General features: G+C 42.4%; 1 protein-coding gene across 3 annotated transcripts in view; it reads right to left on the bottom strand.

Moving 5' to 3' along the window:
• Positions 1-22824, bottom strand: part of ephb2 (EPH receptor B2) — a 127433-nt gene that overhangs the window by 15427 nt on the left and 89182 nt on the right. For 2 of the 3 annotated variants that reach the window (XM_033047937.1, XM_033047938.1), the window contains exons 8-10: positions 15392-15500; positions 6111-6178; positions 4879-5001 (exon numbers count right to left, since the gene is read on the bottom strand). In XM_033047937.1, the coding sequence (XP_032903828.1) occupies positions 4879-5001; positions 6111-6178; positions 15392-15500 (300 nt within the window). Of the gene's footprint in view, positions 1-4878; positions 5002-6110; positions 6179-15391; positions 15501-19263; positions 19844-22824 lie in introns of those variants that run through there. The other variant, XR_004416526.1, reaches the window with a different exon arrangement.

The following is a 22824-nucleotide window of genomic DNA, read 5'->3' as shown; positions in this document are numbered from 1 at the left end:
ATAAGAGGGCGACTTGCAGGAGTGATTAACAAGCATATGGCAAGAGGGAGAGGATGTACTGGAACGATGGACAGATGGGGATAAGCTGGGGGTCTCTTTACAATGGAGAAGTTTGGGAGGGGAGCTGATCAGGATGTTTTAAATCCCAAACACTGTATACAGAGCGCATGTAGCAAGAACTGCTTCCATTGGTGGGAGGGCTTGAGTAGTAACGGACACTGAGTGAGAGTGATTGGCAAATTAACCAAGAGTGACATGAGGTATGTTTGATGCAGCGTGGTTGGAAGTCCGGCATTCTTTGCTGGGATGTGGTGGAAGTAGATTCAATTGCTGTATTTAAAAAAAAACTGGATACGTATTTGAAAGGAAAAGATATTCAAGATCAGGGGAGTGGGACCAGCTCTCTCATGCTGTGACCATTCCATGATCTGTTCAATTCCGCTCCCAGTTTTGTCCTGAAGTGAACAAGGATTGGACTTCCCTTGCTCCTGCCCACTGACCTTCACATTGAATGGAGCATCACTGTTGCTCCCATCACCTCCAACTTGAGCTTCCAGCCACCCCTTCCCCTCCCTTCTCAGCATCACAATGGAGTGACGTCTGTGGGACATTTTGGTTTACTCTCCCATCTTATGCAACATTTAACTTCTCTCTCACAGCACATTCGCAAGCAATTGCACGACAAGTAAAACCCATCTTAGTTGCTTGCTCCATTTGATGTTCATAATGTGAATGATGCTACAATGGAGAAGCTGGACAGATCGGGCAAATCCTCCCACTCAGTCCATAACGGTGAGCCAAGTCATCGGTCGCCTTACCCTTTAATTTTCCACCCTGACCTTTCTGTCTTTGGCCTCCTGGGCTGTTCCAGTGAAGACCAATGCTTGGTCAGGAAGACCATCCACGGGTATCTTCTCGCTAGCTGACCTCAAGACCCAACACTGAATTCAGCAATTCAGGATAATCAGCCATTCCAGTCTTGCATCCCACATTACCAGCAGTCAGATGCTCCCATTCTATCTCCACTGGTGGATCCAGATTTCACGCATGTCCTCATATTTACACCTGGCCCATTCACACCTTTTCTAGATTCACCAGCCCCTCACCCTTCTCTCCGCAGGCACCAACAGAACATGGATCAATTTACACACCTTCCCTTCTGCAATAGAAGGATTTCAGTGACGCTGAGGAGGAAACCAATTCCCATCCATCTGAAATCATTGAATGGAGCAGATACACAAGAAGAGGAGATGAAATGTGAAGGTGTTGAGAAAATGGATGGTTTATTTTTAGTTCTTTCTAGGATGAGTGTTGTTCCCGAGGCTGCATAATTTGCCTTTCCCCAATTCCCTTTAAGTGGTAGTGACTCATTCTGTTGTCGAGCTTTCATTGTACCACCCGGAGCACCAGTATTTAGACCCAGTGACAGTGAAGGATCACAGGATGACGTGGATTTGCTGTCAGGATGACGTGGAACTCACAGGTGATGGTGATCCTATGGCTTGGAAATTCACCTGTTCAAAGTCAGCATAGGGAGACGTGCCTTACCCTTCAAATAACATTCACTTGCTCTTTCAGCATGATGGAAAAAATATTTTTTTTTGTGAGTCAACAAAGTCAGATTTACAAAACTCAAGTTGGTGAAAAATTCTTGCCAGCTAAACATTTTGGCTGTGGCACAGCTATTAATGTCACTGGGGCATACCTCAACTATAAAACAGAAGCAGGTAGAGCACAAGAAATTCTGTACCAAAAATAACTATCCTTTTAAATCCTCTCAATCACATCCTTGACCTCTCATAGATATTCCCTTTCTCTTATCCAACCCCTCACCTTCTCAGTCATTTAAACTATTGTTTTCTCATGTTTCACATTATGACCATGGCTCTTACACCTGAAAAATTAACTCGGTTTCTCTCTCCACAGATGCTGCCCAATAGCTGAGTCTTTCCAGCATTTTGATGCTGGAAAATGGAGAAAAATGGAGAGCAGGGGAGAGAGGAGACTTTGCCTTCCATCACAGTGAGGAGGAGGTTCACTATGATGGATGTTTGTGTGAATTGAATTGGTTGGGTGTATAGTAGGAATCGTTTTTTGTTTGTATGGCTGTAGAAACAGAATTTTGATGGAGCCTCTGAGGTTCAAATGACAATAAATATTGTATTGTATTGTATTGTATTGTATTGTATTGTATTGTATTGTATTGTATTGTATTGTATTGTATTGATGATAGCATCCGCAATTTAAAAACAAATGTTCGTCCTTTTCAACACCTGACATTAGCTCCAATAGAAATTATGCAAAATGTTGCATTAACATGAAATCTATTTGGAACATCAGTCTTGTTTGTGTGCACGGACCAATTTCTGGGCCTTTACACGATTCTGTTAAAATGGTGCTGTGCAGTTCAAAAGCAGCCCAACACAGAGTCATTTACCGAGAAGTTCAATCTGTTCCCCTTTTGGGATATTTCTTTCAACTAGCACCTATTTCCTGCCATAAAACCACCTCAAATGACAAAAAAAAATTAAAAAGTTTAAATAGATGATTTTCAACTTGATTGCTCTGAAATATTGTATTGATAATGAGGCAACACACTTTTCAATTTATCCTGGGTCTTATGAAAGAAGCAGCTGCCATTTGGCCCCTTGTGGATGCTGCATCATTACACAAGATTAAGAATTATCTTCATACTGAATTGCTTCTCTTCATTGCACCCCATATCTATTAATCTTGAATATACTCAGTGAATGAGACTCCGCAGAGTTCAGATGTTCACCGCACTCTGACTGAAGAGGTTTCCTCATTGTTTTCCTTAAGGGGAAACTTACACCGAGGCTGTGACCACCTTAGCTAAGGGAAGTATCAAGTCAATCTCTCCGGTCAAGCCTTGTATGAATATTGTATGTTTCTGGAGAGCGTCGGCCAAGTCAGTGGAATCCCTCGTCCTACACGTCAGGGGCGGCACAGTGGCACAGCGATAGAGCTGTTGCTTTACAGAGCCAGAGGCCTGGGTTCGATCCTGACTATGGGTGCTGTCTGTACGGAATTTACACATCCTTCCTGTGACCAAATGGGTTTTCTCTGGGTGCTCCAGTTTCCTCCCACATTGCAAAGATGTGTAGTTTTGTAGATTAATTAGCTTCTGTCAATTTCCCCTAGCATGTAGAATGTGAAATTGAGATAACATAGCACCAGTGTACGGGCGATCGTTGGTTGGTGTGGAATCGGTTGGCCAAAGGGCCTGTTTCCGCACTATATCTCCAAACTAAACTAAATCTGTTATCGAAAGAATCAAGCTGGTGAAAATTTGCTGCTCTCTCTAGTACATCTTCCTGTAACAAGGAGATTATATCTCTCATAATGCTTGAGATTTGGTCTCTAGATTTTTGGAGCAATATGACTCTTCTCTGCTAATGTCCTTTCCTATTTTAACTTCCCAAAACGCATCTCCTTGCACTTGTCATGATTCAATTCCATGTTAATTTCCATCTGGAATAGATCTCGTTTAGCTCAGGAAATTATCCAGACTTATGTTGGAAGTCATCTAACACCTTCACTATTAACATCTTGTCCTGTGTAATTGTAAACCTTCCTAATACAGACCTGCTCCAGATAATCAAAGTACCCCTATCTGAACTCACTGTCTTCCAAATCCCTCTCCAAGATAAATAAAGATGAAATGTATTAATTCAGGACTTCACCCAAATTCCATGCCACACACAAGAGGCCCGATTCTTTCCCCAGCTACCCTCTTGCTTCAAATACACATATAATGACTTATGATTCTCCTTGATTCTATCAGTGTATTGACCCCTTTTTGCCCTCCTAATTTCTTTAAGTTCTCTCCTGCACATGACATATGTATATGTATATAAGATTCTGAGAGACAGAAATAGGGTAAGAAAGTTGGTCATTTTTGCATGGCTGCGGTATCAAAAACAAGAGGGCATAGGTTTAAGGTGAGAGCAAGTATCTGCTTCCAATCATCTTCTTCCAATCTATCTTCCAATCTTTTGCCAAGTTTACTTTTAAACATATTGAAAATATCCTTCCCCCAAGATTTGAAGACCTTGTACCTTTCTATAACCACCTTGAAATTTACAAAATTATGGTCTCTGATCTCAAAGTGTTCCCCCACAGACACTTCTATCATCTGCCCAGTTTCAATGTCTAAAATACGATAGAATGCTGTTCCATTTCCAGTAGGATTATTCACTTACTATCTCATGTTGGATGCACGTTACAAATTTCAACCTATCTATGCTCCTTGTACGAAGACAATCCCAGACCATATCAGGAAGGTTACAATCCTCCTCAGCTGTAACCCTATTGTTATTAAACCTCTCTGCGATTTCCATGCACATCCCTTCCTCTAATTTCTGCTGACAACTGGAAGGCCTCCAATTTAACACAGCAAAGTAATCAACTCTCTCTTATTCCTAGATTCTACCCAAAGGGGTTCATTGGCCCACCCTGTCTGTTTTTCTTCTGATATTTGATTCGGTCTTTGTTAGACTGTTGATGTATCCTTTATAACAGTGAGTCCGTTTCTGACATCCTTCAAAGTTGTCACCCTTCATGCCATCTGACTGCTGTGTCAGATCTCTCCATTAACCTCCTGAAAATTCCTCAATATCTGAAAACCTATTTAACCTCTGCTCTGCTATTAAAACAATAATTTGTCCTGAATTGTTGATTCTGCTTCCCTGTCGTCAAGAGGCTCTGACTCGTGAAAAGGCAACATATTATACTTTGAGTTCCAAAATATTGACTGGACATAAAAGTTAGTGACACCAAAAGGTGATTGCAGTCTGATAAAATACAGGAATCGTGATTCTACTGCTATTTAATCTGACTGTTAGAATGAACGCCTACCTGCACCAATGACCTGTTCAATCTTCACACAGGACATGTCAATCTCTTTGGCAAATTCCTTCACAGCCTCATTGGGATCTTCATAAGTGAAAGGGTCAATATAAATCTTCATGCCTGGTGTCACTGCGAGAAGACAAATGACCTGTGAGAATATTCCTTTGTGTTCAGTAAGATCCTACAGTTTCCAAGTAATCTACTGTGAGAGCATTCGGGGACATCTACGGGTTGAGAATTAGCAGCAGCTGAAGGGAATTCTTGAAATGTTCTCAACATTACTAAAAATAAAACTGGACCCCCATACAGAATTGATTATTTTTGGAATAGCAGGAGCCTACTCTGAGCTATCAATATTTCAAAGACGTTTCCTTAACTATGTCCTGATAATGACAAAAAAACGTATACTTAAATTTTGGAAAAATGCTTCTACCCTAACTCTTAAAATGTGGATCACAAGCATGTCTGAGATGCTACATCTTGAAGATATGAAACTCGTCTTAGCAGGAAAATCAGAGCAATTTTCAAAGATATGGTCTCCTTTCATTGATTAATTACAAGGATAGTATGGTGCAACACAACTTTGGAATTAAATCGATTTATGGACAGGGTGATGGGTGTGGTGAGAAATGAAGCAGGTATATTAACACATTTTGGTCTTTTTTTAAAATTATTTTTCATTTTTGTCTTCTTATTCCTTTTTATGTTTTTACTCATTCAATCTTTGACTATTCCTTCACGCTGTTGCAGTGAAATCATAACTAAAATTTAGAAAGCTCAATATGTATTATAATATAAATGTTACAGTATCAATACAATAAAGGTTCAATGAAAGATGGGGGTAGAATAATCACACTGGATTTATCATCCACAGTCGAATTGGGTAAAGATGATGTAACCAAAGTATTCAATGGAATTCTGAGGCTGTGATTCTCTCTCTGGGTACAGAAACAGAGTTAATGTTGCAGGTCCTGAAACGTTAACTGTTTCTCTCTCCACAGACATCGCTTGACCAGCTGGGTATTTCCACTGGGTGCTTCCATAGTCTCTGCTTATATTTCAACTTCCCAGCATCTGGGTGTACTTTTTAGACACAGTTTGTCCTCTGCGTCCTGGCAGAATCCGCTGATCACATCTTGAAGTGCACCAGTATTGTATTACAATTAGTCACCGATTTTCTGCTTATGGTCATTAAGTCATGGTGAATCAATAAATTAAAAGATGGTATTGCCACTAACCATGGCCACTTGTATAATGCTGCAGTTTGTCCGTATATTCCAAGTCTGCCCGTTCAAATCCTTGTCTCCTGGAGAAGATGAAGGAGAGGAGAACTACATCAGTGCACACAGTGGGTAAATAGACCTGTAATTTTACTATTGGTTTACCAACATGATTTCCAGTTCATTCAATTACAGAATTAAGAGGAACTTAAAGTACAGTAGGGGGCAGTAGGGGACAATTGTGTGGTGATCGATCTTCAAAAGAACCGTGATATTCTGTCTCGACTGCATATTTTGAGCGGGAACTGAAATCCAATTATAACCCCCCTCTGGATTTTTATCAATGAAATTAGATTTACAATCTCTGATGATTGACTGATCACCAAAAGGAATATTTTAACTCTATCTATTCATTTCAATGTGTAGACCTCTCTCGTCACCTCTTAACTTTTCTCCAAGATGAAAAGTCGTAACATTTCCAATCTCAGCTCATAGCCAAAATCCTTCCTCTCCAATAAAGCTGCTGGGACTGAACCGAGTCCTACATCCTACATTTTCACTGTAGAATCCAAAATTATTCTATACGCTCTAAATTCATGTATGGTATGATTGCACTCACATATGGTACGATTTACCTATATAGCACGCAAATTCAAGCTTTTTACTATATCTCGATACACATGTCAATAATAAACCAATACCAATATCAAATTATGGTAACATTGTGATTTACATAATACTAATTTATCTGGTTTAGAATTTGAGCCTCTACAGTATAAGAAGTGTAGGAGTACACATTGGTGGTCTATCATGAGGGTAAAAAAGAGGACATGAAATGGAGCTGGCAGGCAAGGTTAAGATAAATTCCAAGAGATTCTACAGGCATATTAAAATTAAAAGGAGGCTCGGGAAAGAATGGGTCCCCTTAAATATGTCCATCTCTGTGTGACAATACTCTATTAAGTGCTATAACATACAACCGTCACTATTTTTACCTTGCATTAACAAAATAAAATGTAGCTATTAAAAATTCCTTTATTTTTGAATATCCTGCGAGAACAGCTTGGTTATTGTGAGTCTGAACTCTCTGGCTCCTAACCCGCTTTTTCACGTTGACACATTTCTTCAATAACGCAAGGTTTATTATTACAGATACAACTATCGCATTATAGCAAAATGACCTGCACTTCTATCAGTTATCCCTCAGTCTCTTTCACGCTGGGAAAAACAAGCCCAGTTTACCCAATCTCTCCCGCACACTCAAAAAGTGAGTGATGATAAAGAAAAGTAATAAGTTTGTTATATTTTGCAGAGTAGGTGGCGCAAAGGATAAATAGGACAGAGGGGAAGGACAAGTTTCCCAAGGGGATACATTGTGATGCCGTCTTAGTGTTAAATTAATGAGAACATTTAGAGAGAGGCACCGCAAACCAAAGATCAGGTAAAGCTGTAGAACGTAGATCCAAGCTGTGGCAGAGAACTGAAATGTGCCTGTCAGCATAATTTTCCATCTCACTCCCAATGTGATCGATCTGCCTGTAGCCTCCTGCACTGGTCCAGGAAGGTCTAACATAATGGACACACATCAACATCTGTTGAAAGTTACCAATTCATTTAATAATTTCAAATAACTCGCATTATCTATACGAACCTGGCATGTTCTGCTGAAAGGTGGTCCTCCTGTAACAATGGCTCAGATTTTCCCTTTCCACACACCCTTCCTGATCTGCTGCATCTGACCAACACTTGCAGTCGGCTCTAGTTCTATCCAATATTTCTTGACCTACATTTCTCACCTCCATGGACATACAGCACAGAAACAGGCCATTCATCTAATTTGTCCATACCGATCAAGGTGCTCATCTACATTAGTCCCATTTGCCAATTTTCAACATATCCTTCCGATCGATATACCTTTCCAAATGTATTTTAAATGTTGTTATAGTACCTACCTCAACTATATGCTCTGGCAGCTTTTTTCCATACACACACTGCTGTGTGAAAAAATGGCTCCTTAGGTTCTGGTTAAATATTTCCCCTCTTCTTACCTTAAACCTAGGCCCTCTTGCCCTTGATTTCCCAATCCTTCTATATCTTTAACTCCTCACATTAATCGATCAATCATTGCTTTTGTAAACTCCACATTGCCATATTACCATTTACTGCATATTACCATGTCTCTCTGCATATCAGAAATGAAGTCATTATAGGATAGACAATAGACAATAGACAAAAGGTGCAGGAGTAGGCCATTCGGCCCTTCGGGCCAGCACCACCATTCAATGTGGTCATGGCTGATCATCCCCAATCAGTACCCCATTCCTGCCTTCTCCCCATATCCCCTGACTCCGCTATTTATAAGAGCCCTATCTAGCTCTCTCTTGAAAGCATCCAGAGAACCTGCCTCCACCGCCCTCTGACGCAGAGAATTCCACAGACAGGATTGTCAGAGAACATTCGCAACTTTGGATCCATGCAATTCCCACAGAACAATCCCTTTAATCCTCCTCCTATGTCACTGTAACCCTGCAATTTTACTTCGGAGTCACGTGAGTGACTACGTGAAGAACCCCGCCAGGACGCATGCTTGTCATATCGCTACACGCATTGCGAAACGTCAGACGCGGTGGAAGGACGTTCCTCCGCGGCGGCAGTTTAAAAGCCGCTAATTGCAGGTAAGGGTTTACTCTGCGGTCTTTTTTGTTTCCTTTCCCAACTACAGGCAGGGAAATGGAGAAAACAAAGAAGACAAGGGCTGCGACAACGCTGGTGAGGGAGGACCACGGAGTAGCGGGCAGCCAGCAAGAGCAGCCGACGGCACTTGGATCACCCGTAGTGGGATCAGCTGTGCCCGATGTCGCCGCCGCACCGGCCAAATCCATGCGGCCGGGCGGCAAGGCAAAATACAAAACTAACAAGGTCGTGGACTCGGAGGAGTCCGACTTTGAACCACCGCGTGCGGCCAGCGACCGAGAGCGCTGGAGCCGAATGGAGCGGTGTATGGAGCATTTGCTCCAACGTGACAGACTCCGGGAGATGGAGTCAGGTCACTGTGGGCCCTATGACTAACCCACAGCAGTACCTTTTCAAGGGCTGCATAGTGTTTCCACCTCATCGGAGGGGAGCACTGCGGGTCAGTTCTGGGCTGACCTGGAAGAGGGGTCCGCAGAAGAACAGATAAATGTGCATGGGGTGCGAGAAAAAGAGAACTTGCTGGACATGGTGGCCAATTTTATACAGCCGGAACAGACTGGGAAAAATCTGGAGCCAAAGCTTGCTGCCAGTATTGACTACATGTCACTAAACCAGTTACAATAGCAGGCTGTACTGGACACCACAGGAAGACATCTGGCACCGGGCAATTGCATTTCCCTGAACATTCCAATTATCAACAACTGTATATGGAAACACATCGGAACAGGGGTCAGGAGTATGGATGTAAAATTACAAAAAGTACTGAAATTACTGACCGCAGGGATAACAGCATTTGCCCGTACAGTGGACGACAGGGACATGTCCCAGGACCAACAAGATGCACTGGCACTATTCTGTAACACCCAGCACGAAATAAATAACATCAGGAAAAGTGCCATTCAACCCACACTGAACCCAAAATTCGCGGGACTGTGCAAACCTGGGGCCACGATACCACCCATTCTCTTGTTCGGTGGCAACCTAACGAAGCAGGTAAAAGAGCTCGATGAGGAAGCCAAAACCTTGGGATTAATAAAAGGAACACCAACAAAAACCCACTACAGCCAAAGGCAGCATCCCTACGCACCCACCAGCAGAACTGGTGAAAGCTCGAAGGCACGGTATTCCAAACATGAGTCTTTTTTAGGCCATGGCCCAGGCCGGCCTTCTTGGAAGATGCGGGGAACCCCAACGCCAACACCAACCAACCCGAAAAACCAGGCACCAGTGCAACAACAACAGCGGAAGAACTACAAAAAGAAGTAAACCTGCCACTGGTAACAATGGAGGTAGGTGGGTCTGGTTCCCTAAAAGATATGGAGAGCATGGAGGTTGGGGGGAGACTACACTGGTTTTTGAATGCATGGAGCATGCTAACAACCGATACTTACATCTTAAGCAGTATCCAGGGATATACAATAGAGTTTATACACGTGTACAGTTGTCGCATCATCATAGATCTGACAAAATTGAATACATTTGTACAATATATTCACTTTAAAATGGAAATCTTTGTTACTGCTAAACAATTAATTTCCAAAGGTTACTTCATGGCCAGCATCAATTTAAAAGATGCTTACTATTCAGTACCCATACGAGGTGACCACAGATGTTACTTAAAATTCAACTGGATGGGACAACTCTGGCAATATAAAGCACTGCCAAATGAGCTATCATCAGCCCCCAGGCTGTTCACGAAAATCTTAAAACCAGCCCTAGCGTTTCTACGTAAACATAAACACATGGTTATGGCATATTTAGATGACATACTCATTGTGGGCATAACTTTGGAATTGGCCATACTAACTGTAACAGCCACAAAACAGTTATTTGAAAAACTGGGATTTATCATCCATCCAGTTAAATCTAAACTAACACCGTCCACTACTATGGACTATTTGGGATTCACCATTGACTCAGTTCACATGACGGTGACACTGCCTAAGGGAAAGGCTAGAGATTTAATAGAGGCTTGCAATAACCACATTGACATCAGAAATCCATCCATCAGATTGGTAGCAAAAGTAATTGGTAAAATGGTGGCTGCTTTCCCAGCCACACAATTTGGACCCCTACATTACCAAAACTTACAGAGAGCAAAAATACAAGCTCTCAAAATCAATGCAGGTCACTTTGACAGACCTATGAGACTACCAATCCAAGCCAAAACAGAACTAAAATGGTGGATAGACAACCTCTGGCTTTGTTCCAACCCAATCATTGTCAGTAACCCTTCTATGGTACTACAAACTGATGCCAGTGCACTTGGGTGGGGAGCCACCAATACCATCACCAGCTGTGGAGGTAGATGGACAGCACAGGAGGCATCTTTCTTACTCACATTGGGCATAAACTACTTGGAAATGTTGGGTGCATTCCATGGCCTTAAGTCATATTGTACTGGGTCATATCACCAGCATGTTAGATTACAAATAGACAATACCACCGTGGTAGCATACATCAACCACATGGGTGGTAACAAATCGATATCATGTGACAATCTAGCTAATTCAATTTGGCAATGGTGCATCCAGAGATATATTTGGATATCAGCCACTTACCTACCAGGGAGACTAAATTTAGTGGCAGACACCAGGTCACGCAAATTTAATGAAAACACCGAATGGATGTTGAACAAAATGGTATTTTCTGATATTACAGGAAAATATGGAACACCAGATATCGATCTATTCGCATCCAGACTAAACAACCAGATACCTAACTATGTTTCATGGGAACCAGACCCTGGGGCAGCAGCAACAGATGCATTTTCGCTGCATTGGGGGAAATTGTTTATCTATGCATTCCCTCCTTTCTGCCTCATCAGTCGGGTATTAAGGAAAATACAACAAGACTCTGCGTCTGGTATTTTGGTAGTACCCGATTGGCCTACACAACCATGGTTCCCAGTGGTGCAAAACATGGTATTAGAACCATGTACTACCATCCCACATAGACCAGACTTGTTGCTACATCCCATGACAGGGGATAGCCATCCATGCCATAAAAGCTTGAACCTGTTAATTTGTAGAGTTTAAAAATACCACTTCTACAACTGGGACTAACGGACCGAACAGCGAACATGATCTCGGCGGCCCAAAGACAATCAACTAAAAAACAATATCTGGTCTACATCAGGAAATACTATTCCAAAATATTTTTTCAAAAAACTAGATTCCACTGTCACTAATTTTATATGGGATTACAGAACACATAGAATTCAACGAAAGCATTTGTGCAAATCTAAAGAAGTTGGGGGTTTATCATTACCTAACTTTATGTATTACTACTGGGCAGTGCATATTAAGAACATAATGTACTGGCTGGATAGTTCCACTCAGCAGTTGGAGTGGATAAGAATGGAGAAAGAGGAGTGCTATCCGCACGATATAGGAACGATCCTGCTCTAACCGATAAAATTGAATAGTATAATATATAAGAAGAACCCAATTATTCACAATATAATAAGAATTTGGAAACAAATAAAAGTATCCTTGAAATTAAATAATTTATCAGTACTAACCCCACTATTGAACAACCCCGCATTCAAACCTTCTCTCATCGACAACACATATCAACAATGGGATAGACTGGGGATTAGGAAAGTAGGGGATATGTATGAATTGGGTAAACTGTTATCATTTCAACAATTAAAATTAAAATTTAAATTGAAGGATAATCAATATTTTAAATATATACAGGTATGTGACTTTATGAAGAAATATATACATAGATTTCAAACTATATTTTTAGACCCTTTAGAAGAAGCAATTAATATTAAGGCTGATTCACAAAAATTAATTTCATACTTTTATAATAATATATTAGATAGAGAATCACCCTCAACAGAAGCACTAAGGGAAGATTGGGAACATGAGCTAATGATAAAGATCTCGAAGGATAGATGGGAAAAGTATTTGATGAATACACATAACTGTTCTATTAATACAAGACATAATTTAATTCAATTCAAATTATTACATAGACTATATTATTCAAAAACGAGGTTGAATAAATTTTATCCAAACGTCTCTCCCAGATGCGATAAATGTTTGTTTCAAAACGCTAATTTAACACATTCATTTGTAGGATGTACAAAGTTGAATAAATTTTGGAGTGATATATTTGATATATTTACAAAGCTCTTCAAGTCAAGAATAGAACCCAAAATGGAATGGATTATATTTGGAATAATAGGAGAAGATACCAATTTAAATAAAGACCAAAATGTTTTTTTTAATTATGGGTTAATAATTGGAAAGAAATTGATACTTAAATTTTGGAAAAATACAACCATACCAACTGTTAAAATGTGGATTAGGAATATGATGGACATAGCACGCCTTGAAGAAATGAGACTCCGACTAATAGATAAATATGACCAATTCTTAAGGAATTGGTCTCCTTTCATCGACTTTTTGGAATCATGTGATGCAGCGGTACCATAAGGATTGCTGATTTCAGTTCATGACGTGGATAGATCTACATCTCCGAATATAGATTTGAAAAATTCTCTTTTAAGGGGCCTTCTCTTCTATTTCTACTTTCCACCTTTTCTTTTTTATTTTATTTTTTTATTTTTATTTTTTATATACACACTTCACATTTTTCGTCTCTCTACCATCTATTTTTCCACTCTTTCCCCTTTCTATTGTTTTCTTTTGCTTGTCTTGCCTACTCATAACATAAAACTAGAGGTTGTACATAGAATGGATTACGGTATGACATAGTTGGCACCTAAAATTAGGTGCCACTGTATTGTTTTGTATTGTATTAACTTCTAATAAAATAAATTAAAAAAAAAAAAAAAAAAAAAGGAAAATACAACAAGACTCTGCGTCTGGTATTTTGGTAGTACATGGCCTACACAACCATGGTTCCCAGTGGTGCAAAACATGGTATTAGAACCATGTACTACCATCCCACATAGACCAGACTTGTTGCTACATCCCATGACAGGGGATAGCCATCCATGCCATAAAAGCTTGAACCTGTTAATTTGTAGAGTTTAAAAATACCACTTCTACAACTGGGACTAACGGACCGAACAGCGAACATGATCTCGGCGGCCCAAAGACAATCAACTAAAAAACAATATCTGCTCTACATCAGGAAGTGGGAAATGTACTGTCATAAGAACAACATCACCAACAGAAACATGAACATCCCGTCTGTTCTGGAATATCTGGCAGGCCTCCACTATGATGAGGGGCTCAGCTACAGTGCCATCAACAGCGCCAGAAGTGCCCTGTCGACTTACCTATGGCAAGGGACAGAGCGTTACACTGTAGGGACTCACCCTCTGGTAACAAAGCTCATGAGGGGAATATTTAATACAAATCCCCCAAAAACCAGGTACTCCCAAATTTGGGATGTAAGCATTGTCCTGAAAACGCTCAGGAACTAGTCTCCAGCATCAACTCTGTCCCTACACAGACTAACTTTGAAAACAGTCATGTTAATGGCACTGGTCACGGCACAGAGGGTTCAGTCACTGCATAAACTCAGACTGGACAACATGACCTCCTCACCTGACGATATTACGTTCCACATCTACGTACTGGTAAAGCAGAACAGACAGGGATCAGCAGGCCTCAATATACAATTTAGGTCATACCCTTCAGATGACCGTCTCTGTATAGTTAGACACCTGTCATTATACATAGAGAAAACAAAAATCCTAAGAGGCAATGAGAAGGGACTGCTGATCAGCCATAAGCAACCTCACAAAAGAGTGACGGTCCAGACCATCTTGAGATGACTGAAACAGGTGCTGACACAGGCTGGGGTGGATACTAACGTTTTTAAATCTCATTCCACCAGGGCTGCAGCTACATCGGCAGCAGTACAACTGGATGTGCCCATGGACCAAGTCCTCGAAGCAGCAGGATGGTCAGGGGAAAGAACTTTCCAGTTATTTTACAATAAACCAGTGATGAAATCTGGAACATGTGCAGAAATTTTTTTAAGTTCTGTAAATTAATTAAACCCATAAAAGGGGTTATAATTTGTGTTAATAAATTTTATGATTTCAATGACGAATCATGTCCAAATTATGTTAACACTGTTCCTCCCACAGTCAAGGCAGACGTGATGCATGGACTCGTTTCCACGGCATGAAATCACAGAGCTTTAAAATCTTCACGTAGTCACTCACGTGACTCCGAAGTAAAATAGTAAGATTAAACGAGAACTTACCAGTTTGAAGTTTGATCTGTATTTTATGAGGAGTTATGATGAGGGATTACGTGCCCTCCGGTCCCACCCTGATCATATACTTAACTGGTATCTCTTCTCTAATCTTACTATGTTTAGTCATTACAGTTATCTGTGATTTCACACCGCTGCTTTGAAGAATGACACGCATGCGTCCTGGCGGGGTTCTTCACGTAATCCCTCATCGTAACTCCTCATAAAATACAGATCAAACTTCAAACTGGTAAGGTCTCGTTTAATCTTACTATTTGCTCTCTCACATATGCCCAAAAACCCCCCATTTAACTCATTGTTTTTACTCATCATGGAAAGTATATCATACCAGCCAGAGGAATAAATCAAACATGGGGTCATGCAGTAAAAAGAGTTTACGATTTTATTGGAGTTACCTGTTACAAACAACGAGAATGACTATAACAGCAATGAGGAGGACAAGGCCAGCAGCTGCGGATCCAATGATGAGAGGAAGTTTCTCCTGTAGACTGGTCTGGTATTCAGCTGTTGACAAAAAAAAAAAGACATTAAATGGGGTATCCATGCAGATTTAGTTCAGAGTTAGTGAACCTTATTTCCTTAACAAGCCTTTATATATTTTACCAGAGTTTAGCACAGGAGTTGAATCTAGCTGCTGGAGTTGGCACTTCCAATTGGTATCAATGGCTTTTAGCCATTGGAACTCCAGTGAGTTCCAGTGAGTTGCAGGTACTATCGCAACCTTTAAGAAGCATTTAGGCAGGTACATGGATAGGACAGGTTTAAAGAGATATGGGCCAAATGCTGGCAGTTGGGACTAGTGTACATGCTGCATGTTGGCAAGTTGGGCTGAAGGGCCTGTTTCCACGCTGTATGACTCTATGAGTTCTGAATTGCCAAAGCTCACTGTGGGATAGATGGTACCACACCTGTTACTCAAATGAAACACTGGAATCCACTTTAATTGCAATGGCAAGGCTAGTGCTACCAGGATTCCCAGGCAATAGGCTGCTCAGTTGCAGAGTGCAGAAGTTAATCGTGACAGATCTTAGTGTGACTGGGAGCATAATACTGCCGTGGTTCCATAGGGTTTAGTCAACCATTTCTGACACTTTGCTCCCCTTTCTTGATCTCTCTGTCTCCATCACAGGAGGCAAAGTATTGACTGACATCTATTGGAAATCTACCCACTTCCACAGTTAGCTAGACTACACTTCCTCTCACCCTGTCTCTTGCAAAGATGCTATTCCCTACTCAATTCCACGCTACCATGTCTGCTTTCCATTCTAGGACATCCGAGATGTCCTCTTTCTCTAGTAAATGCGGATTTCCCCCTTCTGTCATAGGCGGGTCCCACACACACACATCTCCTCTGCGTCCCGTAGTTCTGCTCTTGTTCTCCCTCCCCACATTCGGAACAAGGACAGAGTTCCCCGGTCCTCACATTTCACCCCATCAGCCTCTGCATCCAACACATTAAAATCCCACATTTCCCTCACCTTCAACGTGATCCATTCGTCACAACTTTCCATCTCCACCCCTTTCCACCTTCTTCAGAGACTGCTCCCTCTGCGACTCCTTGGATCGCATCCCTTCCCACCCAAACCACCCCATCCCCAGGTACTTTCCCCTGAAACTGCAGGAAATGTAACACCTGTCCCAATACCTCCTCCCTTGCCTCCATCCAGGAACCCCAGCAGTCCTTCCAGTTGAGACAGTGGTTCATGAGCACCTCCTCTAACCTTCTGCATCCGATGTTACCAATGTGGCCTCCTGTGCGTCGGCAAGACCAAGCGTAGACTCAGCGACCGTTTCACTGAGCAATTGTGCTCCATCGGCCAAAGCCTATTGGATTTCCTGGTTGCTAAACATTTTAACTCCCCTTCCCATTCCCACATAACCTTTCTCTCCTGGGCCTCCTCCATTGTAAGTGTGAGACCATGCAGGTCCTGCTTCTCCCCTTTTCCAGCTTTTCCCCTACAATCAGTGTCAAAAGAAGGGTCTCAAAACATCACCTATCCATGTTCTCCAGGCATGTTGCCTGACCTGCCGAGTTACTCCAGCACTGTGATTCCTTTTACATTGGGTTTAGATTTGGTCCACATCTTCTTGTCGCATTTATTCATGGTTTAGATGTAAATGCAGGTCACATGATAAAGGTGTTGCAAATTATACCAACATTGGCAATGACAAAATAGAGGAAAATATTGGACTACATGAAATGAGAAATATCTAGTCAGTTAAGTGGGGAAATGGAAAATGGAATTTAATTCAGTAAAGTGTTGGTTATGATGAGAACACAAAGTGCTATGGATAGGTTAAGTAAATGGATAAGCAGTCCTTTCACTTCACTAGTGTATCCATAGATGCAGTATAAAGCGGGAAAATATGAGGCTATATGACCTTATGGAGAAATATATTTGAATCTAATGAAGTTGCTTCCCCTAATGAAGATCCTCCTAATGGGGATCATAGGCACAAAATAAGGGTTCACCCATTTAGGAAATAATCTCGGTGGTGAGGCAGCATCTATGGAGAGAAGGAATGGGTGACGTTTCGGGTCCCGAAACGTCACCCATTCCTTCTCTCCATAGATGCTGCCTCACCCGCTGAGTTACTCCATCATTTTTGTGTCTACCTTCGATTTTATCCAGCATCTGCAGTTCTTTCTCACACATAGGAAATAATGTCTCTCTCAGAAGGCAAGAACCTTTGCAATTTTGTAGCTAGAGGGCTGAGGCAGAGAACTAAGACACAGACAGGCATTTGAACTATAAGAGAGTCAAGGGTGAGGGAAGAAGGTTGCTACTCATTATCCTTTCTGTGCCTTTCATAATACTCCACGCCTCCCCCAAAAGACTCCACCTCTGCAAGGAATTCAAATCCAGTCTATCTTGTTACTCTCCTCATAACTGAGACATGCCATCCCAAGCAACATTCTGGAATATTTTCTGCACCTTCCAAAACAATTACATCCTTTCAATATTGTGGTAAACAAAAGTGAAGCAATATTCTTGACTAATGTTTTATAAATCTGTACCGTATTTCTCTGCTATTATATTCTGTGTTCCTGTTAATGAAGGCTGTCTTTCCATATGTCTTGCTTATCGCCCTTCGAACTTGAGCTACGACTTCATGGGGGTTTGGACCTTGCACCAGGGTCCCCCTGTTCCTCAGTCATCCCTACAACCATCCTATCCATGATATATGCCCTAACGTTATATAACCTCACAAATGCATCACTCTGCTCTTATTGGGATTATATTCCATCTGATATTGCGTTGCCCATCTTATCAGCTAATTAATATGTTTTTGTGGCATTGAGACTATTCTCCTCGTAACTATTTTACCACCAATTTTCACGTATCTGCAAGATTACACAAGATTATTGCAAGATTTCCTACATCATCTACCTCATTGCATATGGCGAACAATGGGATCTCTGTGGTCACAGGCTCCACCCTCAGCAAAGTAACTTTTCACCAAACCTTCATCCTTAGTTTCTTAAAGGTAGCAGAATGAGGGAACAAGGTGTTATAAGACATGGGGGATGCTTTGTCTATGAGCCCAGCCACATACTAGATGCTAAAATGGTCAACACAAATTGGAATCACCTTGAGCACTGCATACAGTTCTGGTCAAATTTTACAGTAAAGATGCACTGTACCTGGGTACACGTGGTAATAAGGAAACCATCATTATTTGAGCTGAAGCAGATACTTAGCACAGCAGTGCTGTTAACACACATTCCTCTACTGCTGCCAACCATTCCTTCTGGCACTGAGTGTTAGTGTCTGGGCCAAGTATACCTGAGATGCAACCACTTAATATTAAACCTGGTAACTATTTCATGCCCCGCAACATCCCAGCAACAGCAGAAATAAATGACATGATTCACTTTGGGCCAAAAGCAAAATAAAGTCAATACTAATAATCTTCCAGAAAAATATAAATCCTTAAATAACTCTGCAGGTGACAACATCTCGAATAATGAAATACCGAGGACAACTTGAAGCTGGTAATTAAGAGGGGCTAGAATAGTTAAGGATGTTAGTGTCTTGGGTAGTGAACTGCAGTTGCCTGACTTCTTCTATCTACTATGGAGAATCCATTCTGGAAATACAAGTGCAGTTAGAATAACAATTCAGCTGCTTGTCCAATTTCATTTGAGTTCCCATGCTGCTTAAAACTGACCAGTGAGAGCAGGGTGAAGACAGAAGGGCAAGGCTGACGCAAAAGCATTGAAAATATTGCAAGATCTGCTCAATACTCACAGCTGACTTCTTACCTACAAGTAGGAAAGGTTTTATTCACATGTCTGGCTAAGAGGTTGTTTTCCACACTTTGGTTTCCTCAATCACAGCGGGGAGGTGGGGTGGAATGTTGGCTGCCTTTGTTTGGACCTGGTCCAACACAGTGCAGCACTGGCCTGCTGTTCAATGACTGGTAGCCAGACAGCAGTGAAGGGAGCAGCAGAGAGGGGAGGGGACCTGCAGGAGCAGCAGTAGCAGAGAGCGCAGCAGCAGAGCAGGCAAAAGACCAGAGAGGCAGCAGCAGAGAGCAGACAGGCCATGGCAAAGGGGGGCAGCTGAAGCAACGGTTGGGGCAGGGGAGGGGGGCAGCAGAGAATGGGATAGCAGGGGAGAGACGCTTATACGAGTCGCTGCCCGTGACACCGGGTGGACAGGTAGAGGCTGGTTTTCTTTGACCATGTCACAGCAGCAGTGACTGGGGTGGCACAGGATTCACATCAGGTGCCGGCAGACATCTGCAGCCTCCTGGGAGAAGACTTGCTGCTTGCTGGACCTCGTGTCCACCCGTCTCTCAATGCCACCACTTCTTTGCCTCCAGATCCTTCCAGGGCTCTGCTGGAGACATACAAGAAGATAACATGAGAACCAGGAGCAGCAAGAGGGCCGCCAGGCCCCGGCTACGCCACTTTGAAAGACCACGGCTGATGGCACTGGCCTTCCCTTTCTGTCTGATTCCCACATACAGTTCATCTCCACATGGAGCATCTCCCAGTCTACAGCCCACCACTGCTTCACGCAGGCCGGTGGGGGGGTCGGTAAGGCTAACCTTGACTGGGGCACTTGGTCTCTCTGGCTTCCCACCTGCAAAGTATCGATGGCATCAAAGCTAAGGCGTCTACCATCCTATTAAAGGGAAGGCAGATGTTGGCAACGGCAGTCGCTTGAAACATTTGCACGGAGACATCCGGTGATGCTGGACGAGAAATGAAGGCTTTGCTTTCAACTGTGCGAAGACCTGTGAATTGCTGGGACCAAAGCACATCACCACTAGGGCACACCAGGCCACTTCCGTTCACTGCCACCGTGGCCATCCTGATCCAACGCACGGCTGTGGAGTTGAGTCCTTTTAATACCTGCACATGACCCTTGTCTTCAGTCACTTGTCCTTCCTGTCCACATTCTCTGGGCCACAACACTATTGCACCCCTGGCCGATCACTTAAGGTCATAAGGAACAGGAGTAGAAAACATTGGTCAGCATGTACTTAGACTCTTGTGCGCAGTTCTGGTCCCACCAAATATCTGGTAGCAAAAGAGAGATTCACCAGGATGTTGGCTGCAATGGAGGGCTGTAGTTGTAACGGGGATATTGGATAGGTTGGGTTTATTCTCACTGCTACTCAGGAGGCTGAGTGAATGAGGTTTCTGAAATTATAGGGAGCATTAATAAGATAGATAATCAGAATCAGAATCAAGGTGGCACGGTGGCGACAGAGACTCGGGCTGATCCTGACCATGGGTGCTGTCTGTATGGAGATTGTACGTTCTCCCCATCAACATGTTGGTTTTCTCCGAGATCTTCGGTTTCCACCCACACTCCAAAAAGTACAGGTTTGTCTGTTAATTGGCTTGGTACAAATGTAAATTGACCTCAGTGTGTAGGATCGTGTAAGTGAGCGGGAATTGCTGGTCAGTGCGGACGTGGTGGGCCGAAGGGCCTATTTCCGTTCTGTATCTCTAGAACTAAAACTAGAAGAGTTTGGCACAAGTTTGGGGTGAGAGGGAAGAAATTTAAGGGATATCAGAGAGGTAGATATTACACACAGCTAATACTGTTTATCTGGAATTAGTTACAGAGGAGGTAGTGGAGGCAGATACAGTTATAATGTTGAAAAGGTGGACAGATGCTTAAATAGGAATGGTAGAGGGATATGGGTCTAGAGAGGGCAAATGGGATTGGTATAAATGGGCAATACGGTTGGCATGGATGAGGTGGGCTGAAAGGGCTGTTTCAGTTGTGTACAATTCTACAATTCTATAAATGCTCCGTCACATGCTCACATATGCTCTTACTCCAACACTCATGCACATACATCACAGCTTACACTTCAAGATCCTCAGCTAAAGCAAGCACATCTATGCGTTGCAATCCATTCACATGTGTTTTTCCTTCTCACTTTGGGGAACACAATCATTGCCAGAGACTCCAACCTCAGCAGTTTCCATCTGATCATTGCTTTGGCAGTGCTAGGCATTCTGGGGAGATTGCCATAAAGTCTCCGGTTAGCAGTATCAAAGGGAACATTGCCGATGACGGTTTATTTACAACAAATCTTCCTCCGAGATCCAACTTCCGCCACATTCCACAATCACTTCTTGTGTAAATGTTTTTAAGCATCACCATTATTTGTCTCCTCCCCTCACCAGCGCTACAACCTTGTGGCTTTAATCAACAGATTCCCAGTTGTCCCGGCCCAGATACCGAAAAGAAATTACATCACTATATTTGACATCTCAAATTTCCAGATCACCAAACAGCACCAGGTAGTTCAGAGCTAGGGTCTGCAGGTGGAGGCTCAAATGTTCATGGCAATTGCTCACATATCAACTTTCTCAAAAGTAAGAGAGACACAAGAAGCTGGAGCTCCACAACTCCAGCTTTTTGGGTCTATCTTCAGTTTGTACCAGCATCTGCAGTTCCTTCCTTCTCAAAAGTAAGGTTTCATGTGTCATTGAAACAGAACAAACTTCTTATGGGGTTTGACAGGGTAGATGTGACATGACGATTCGGGTGTTTCGAACCAGGGATCAGTGTACGAGAATCAGAGGTTGGCCAGAGATGAGGAGACATTTCTTCGCCCAGAGATTGAGGAATGTTTAGAGTTTATCCAGTTGTGGGCTGTGGTGGTTCAGTCTCTGATTATATCCAATGTCAATGTGATCAATGACAAACCCAGGATCAACAAGGAGGGAGAAAGATGACTAACTCAATCTTAATACTTCTCTGACAAAATGTTTGGAAGACCATCCCATCATATTCAATGCCTGGTCAAAACAGAGGGAAAAACATAAGATGGCGACCAAGCCCTGACACATTACAACATAATCCAAAGAACTATAAAGATGTCTGCATCACCCATGCTACGACAGGTACCACTGACTGCTGGACTGATCTTTGCAAATCCATCCCGTTATTTCCATCAAACTGGCCCCAAAGCATCAGCATCAATAGAAAGGAGACATCAGCAACTGTGGATGCTGGTTTACACAAAAAAAAGAGACAATGTGCTGGAGTAACTCAACGGGTCAGGCAGCATCTCTGGAGAACATGGACAGGCGGCCATCCAGGTCTGGATCCTTCGTGACAGCTTAGGAAATGGTCTCTGTGGAAAGGGATGGGAAGATGTGACTGCTGGTGGTATCATGTTGAGGGTGGTGGAAATGTTGGAGGATGATGTGTTTCTAGGCTGGTGGGGTGAAAGGCAAGGACGGGAACTCTATCCTGTTCTATCTGAGGAGAGGGAAAATGAGAGCAGAGCTACGAAACTCAGAGGAGACATGGGTGAGGGGTCCATTGATGACAGCAGTGTGAGAAAC

This window comes from Amblyraja radiata, chromosome 31, assembly GCF_010909765.2.
Source record: "Amblyraja radiata isolate CabotCenter1 chromosome 31, sAmbRad1.1.pri, whole genome shotgun sequence".
Classification (NCBI taxonomy): Eukaryota; Metazoa; Chordata; class Chondrichthyes; order Rajiformes; family Rajidae; genus Amblyraja; species Amblyraja radiata.
Note: the sequence above shows the minus strand (reverse complement) of the source record. Positions and strands in the feature narration are given on the sequence as shown.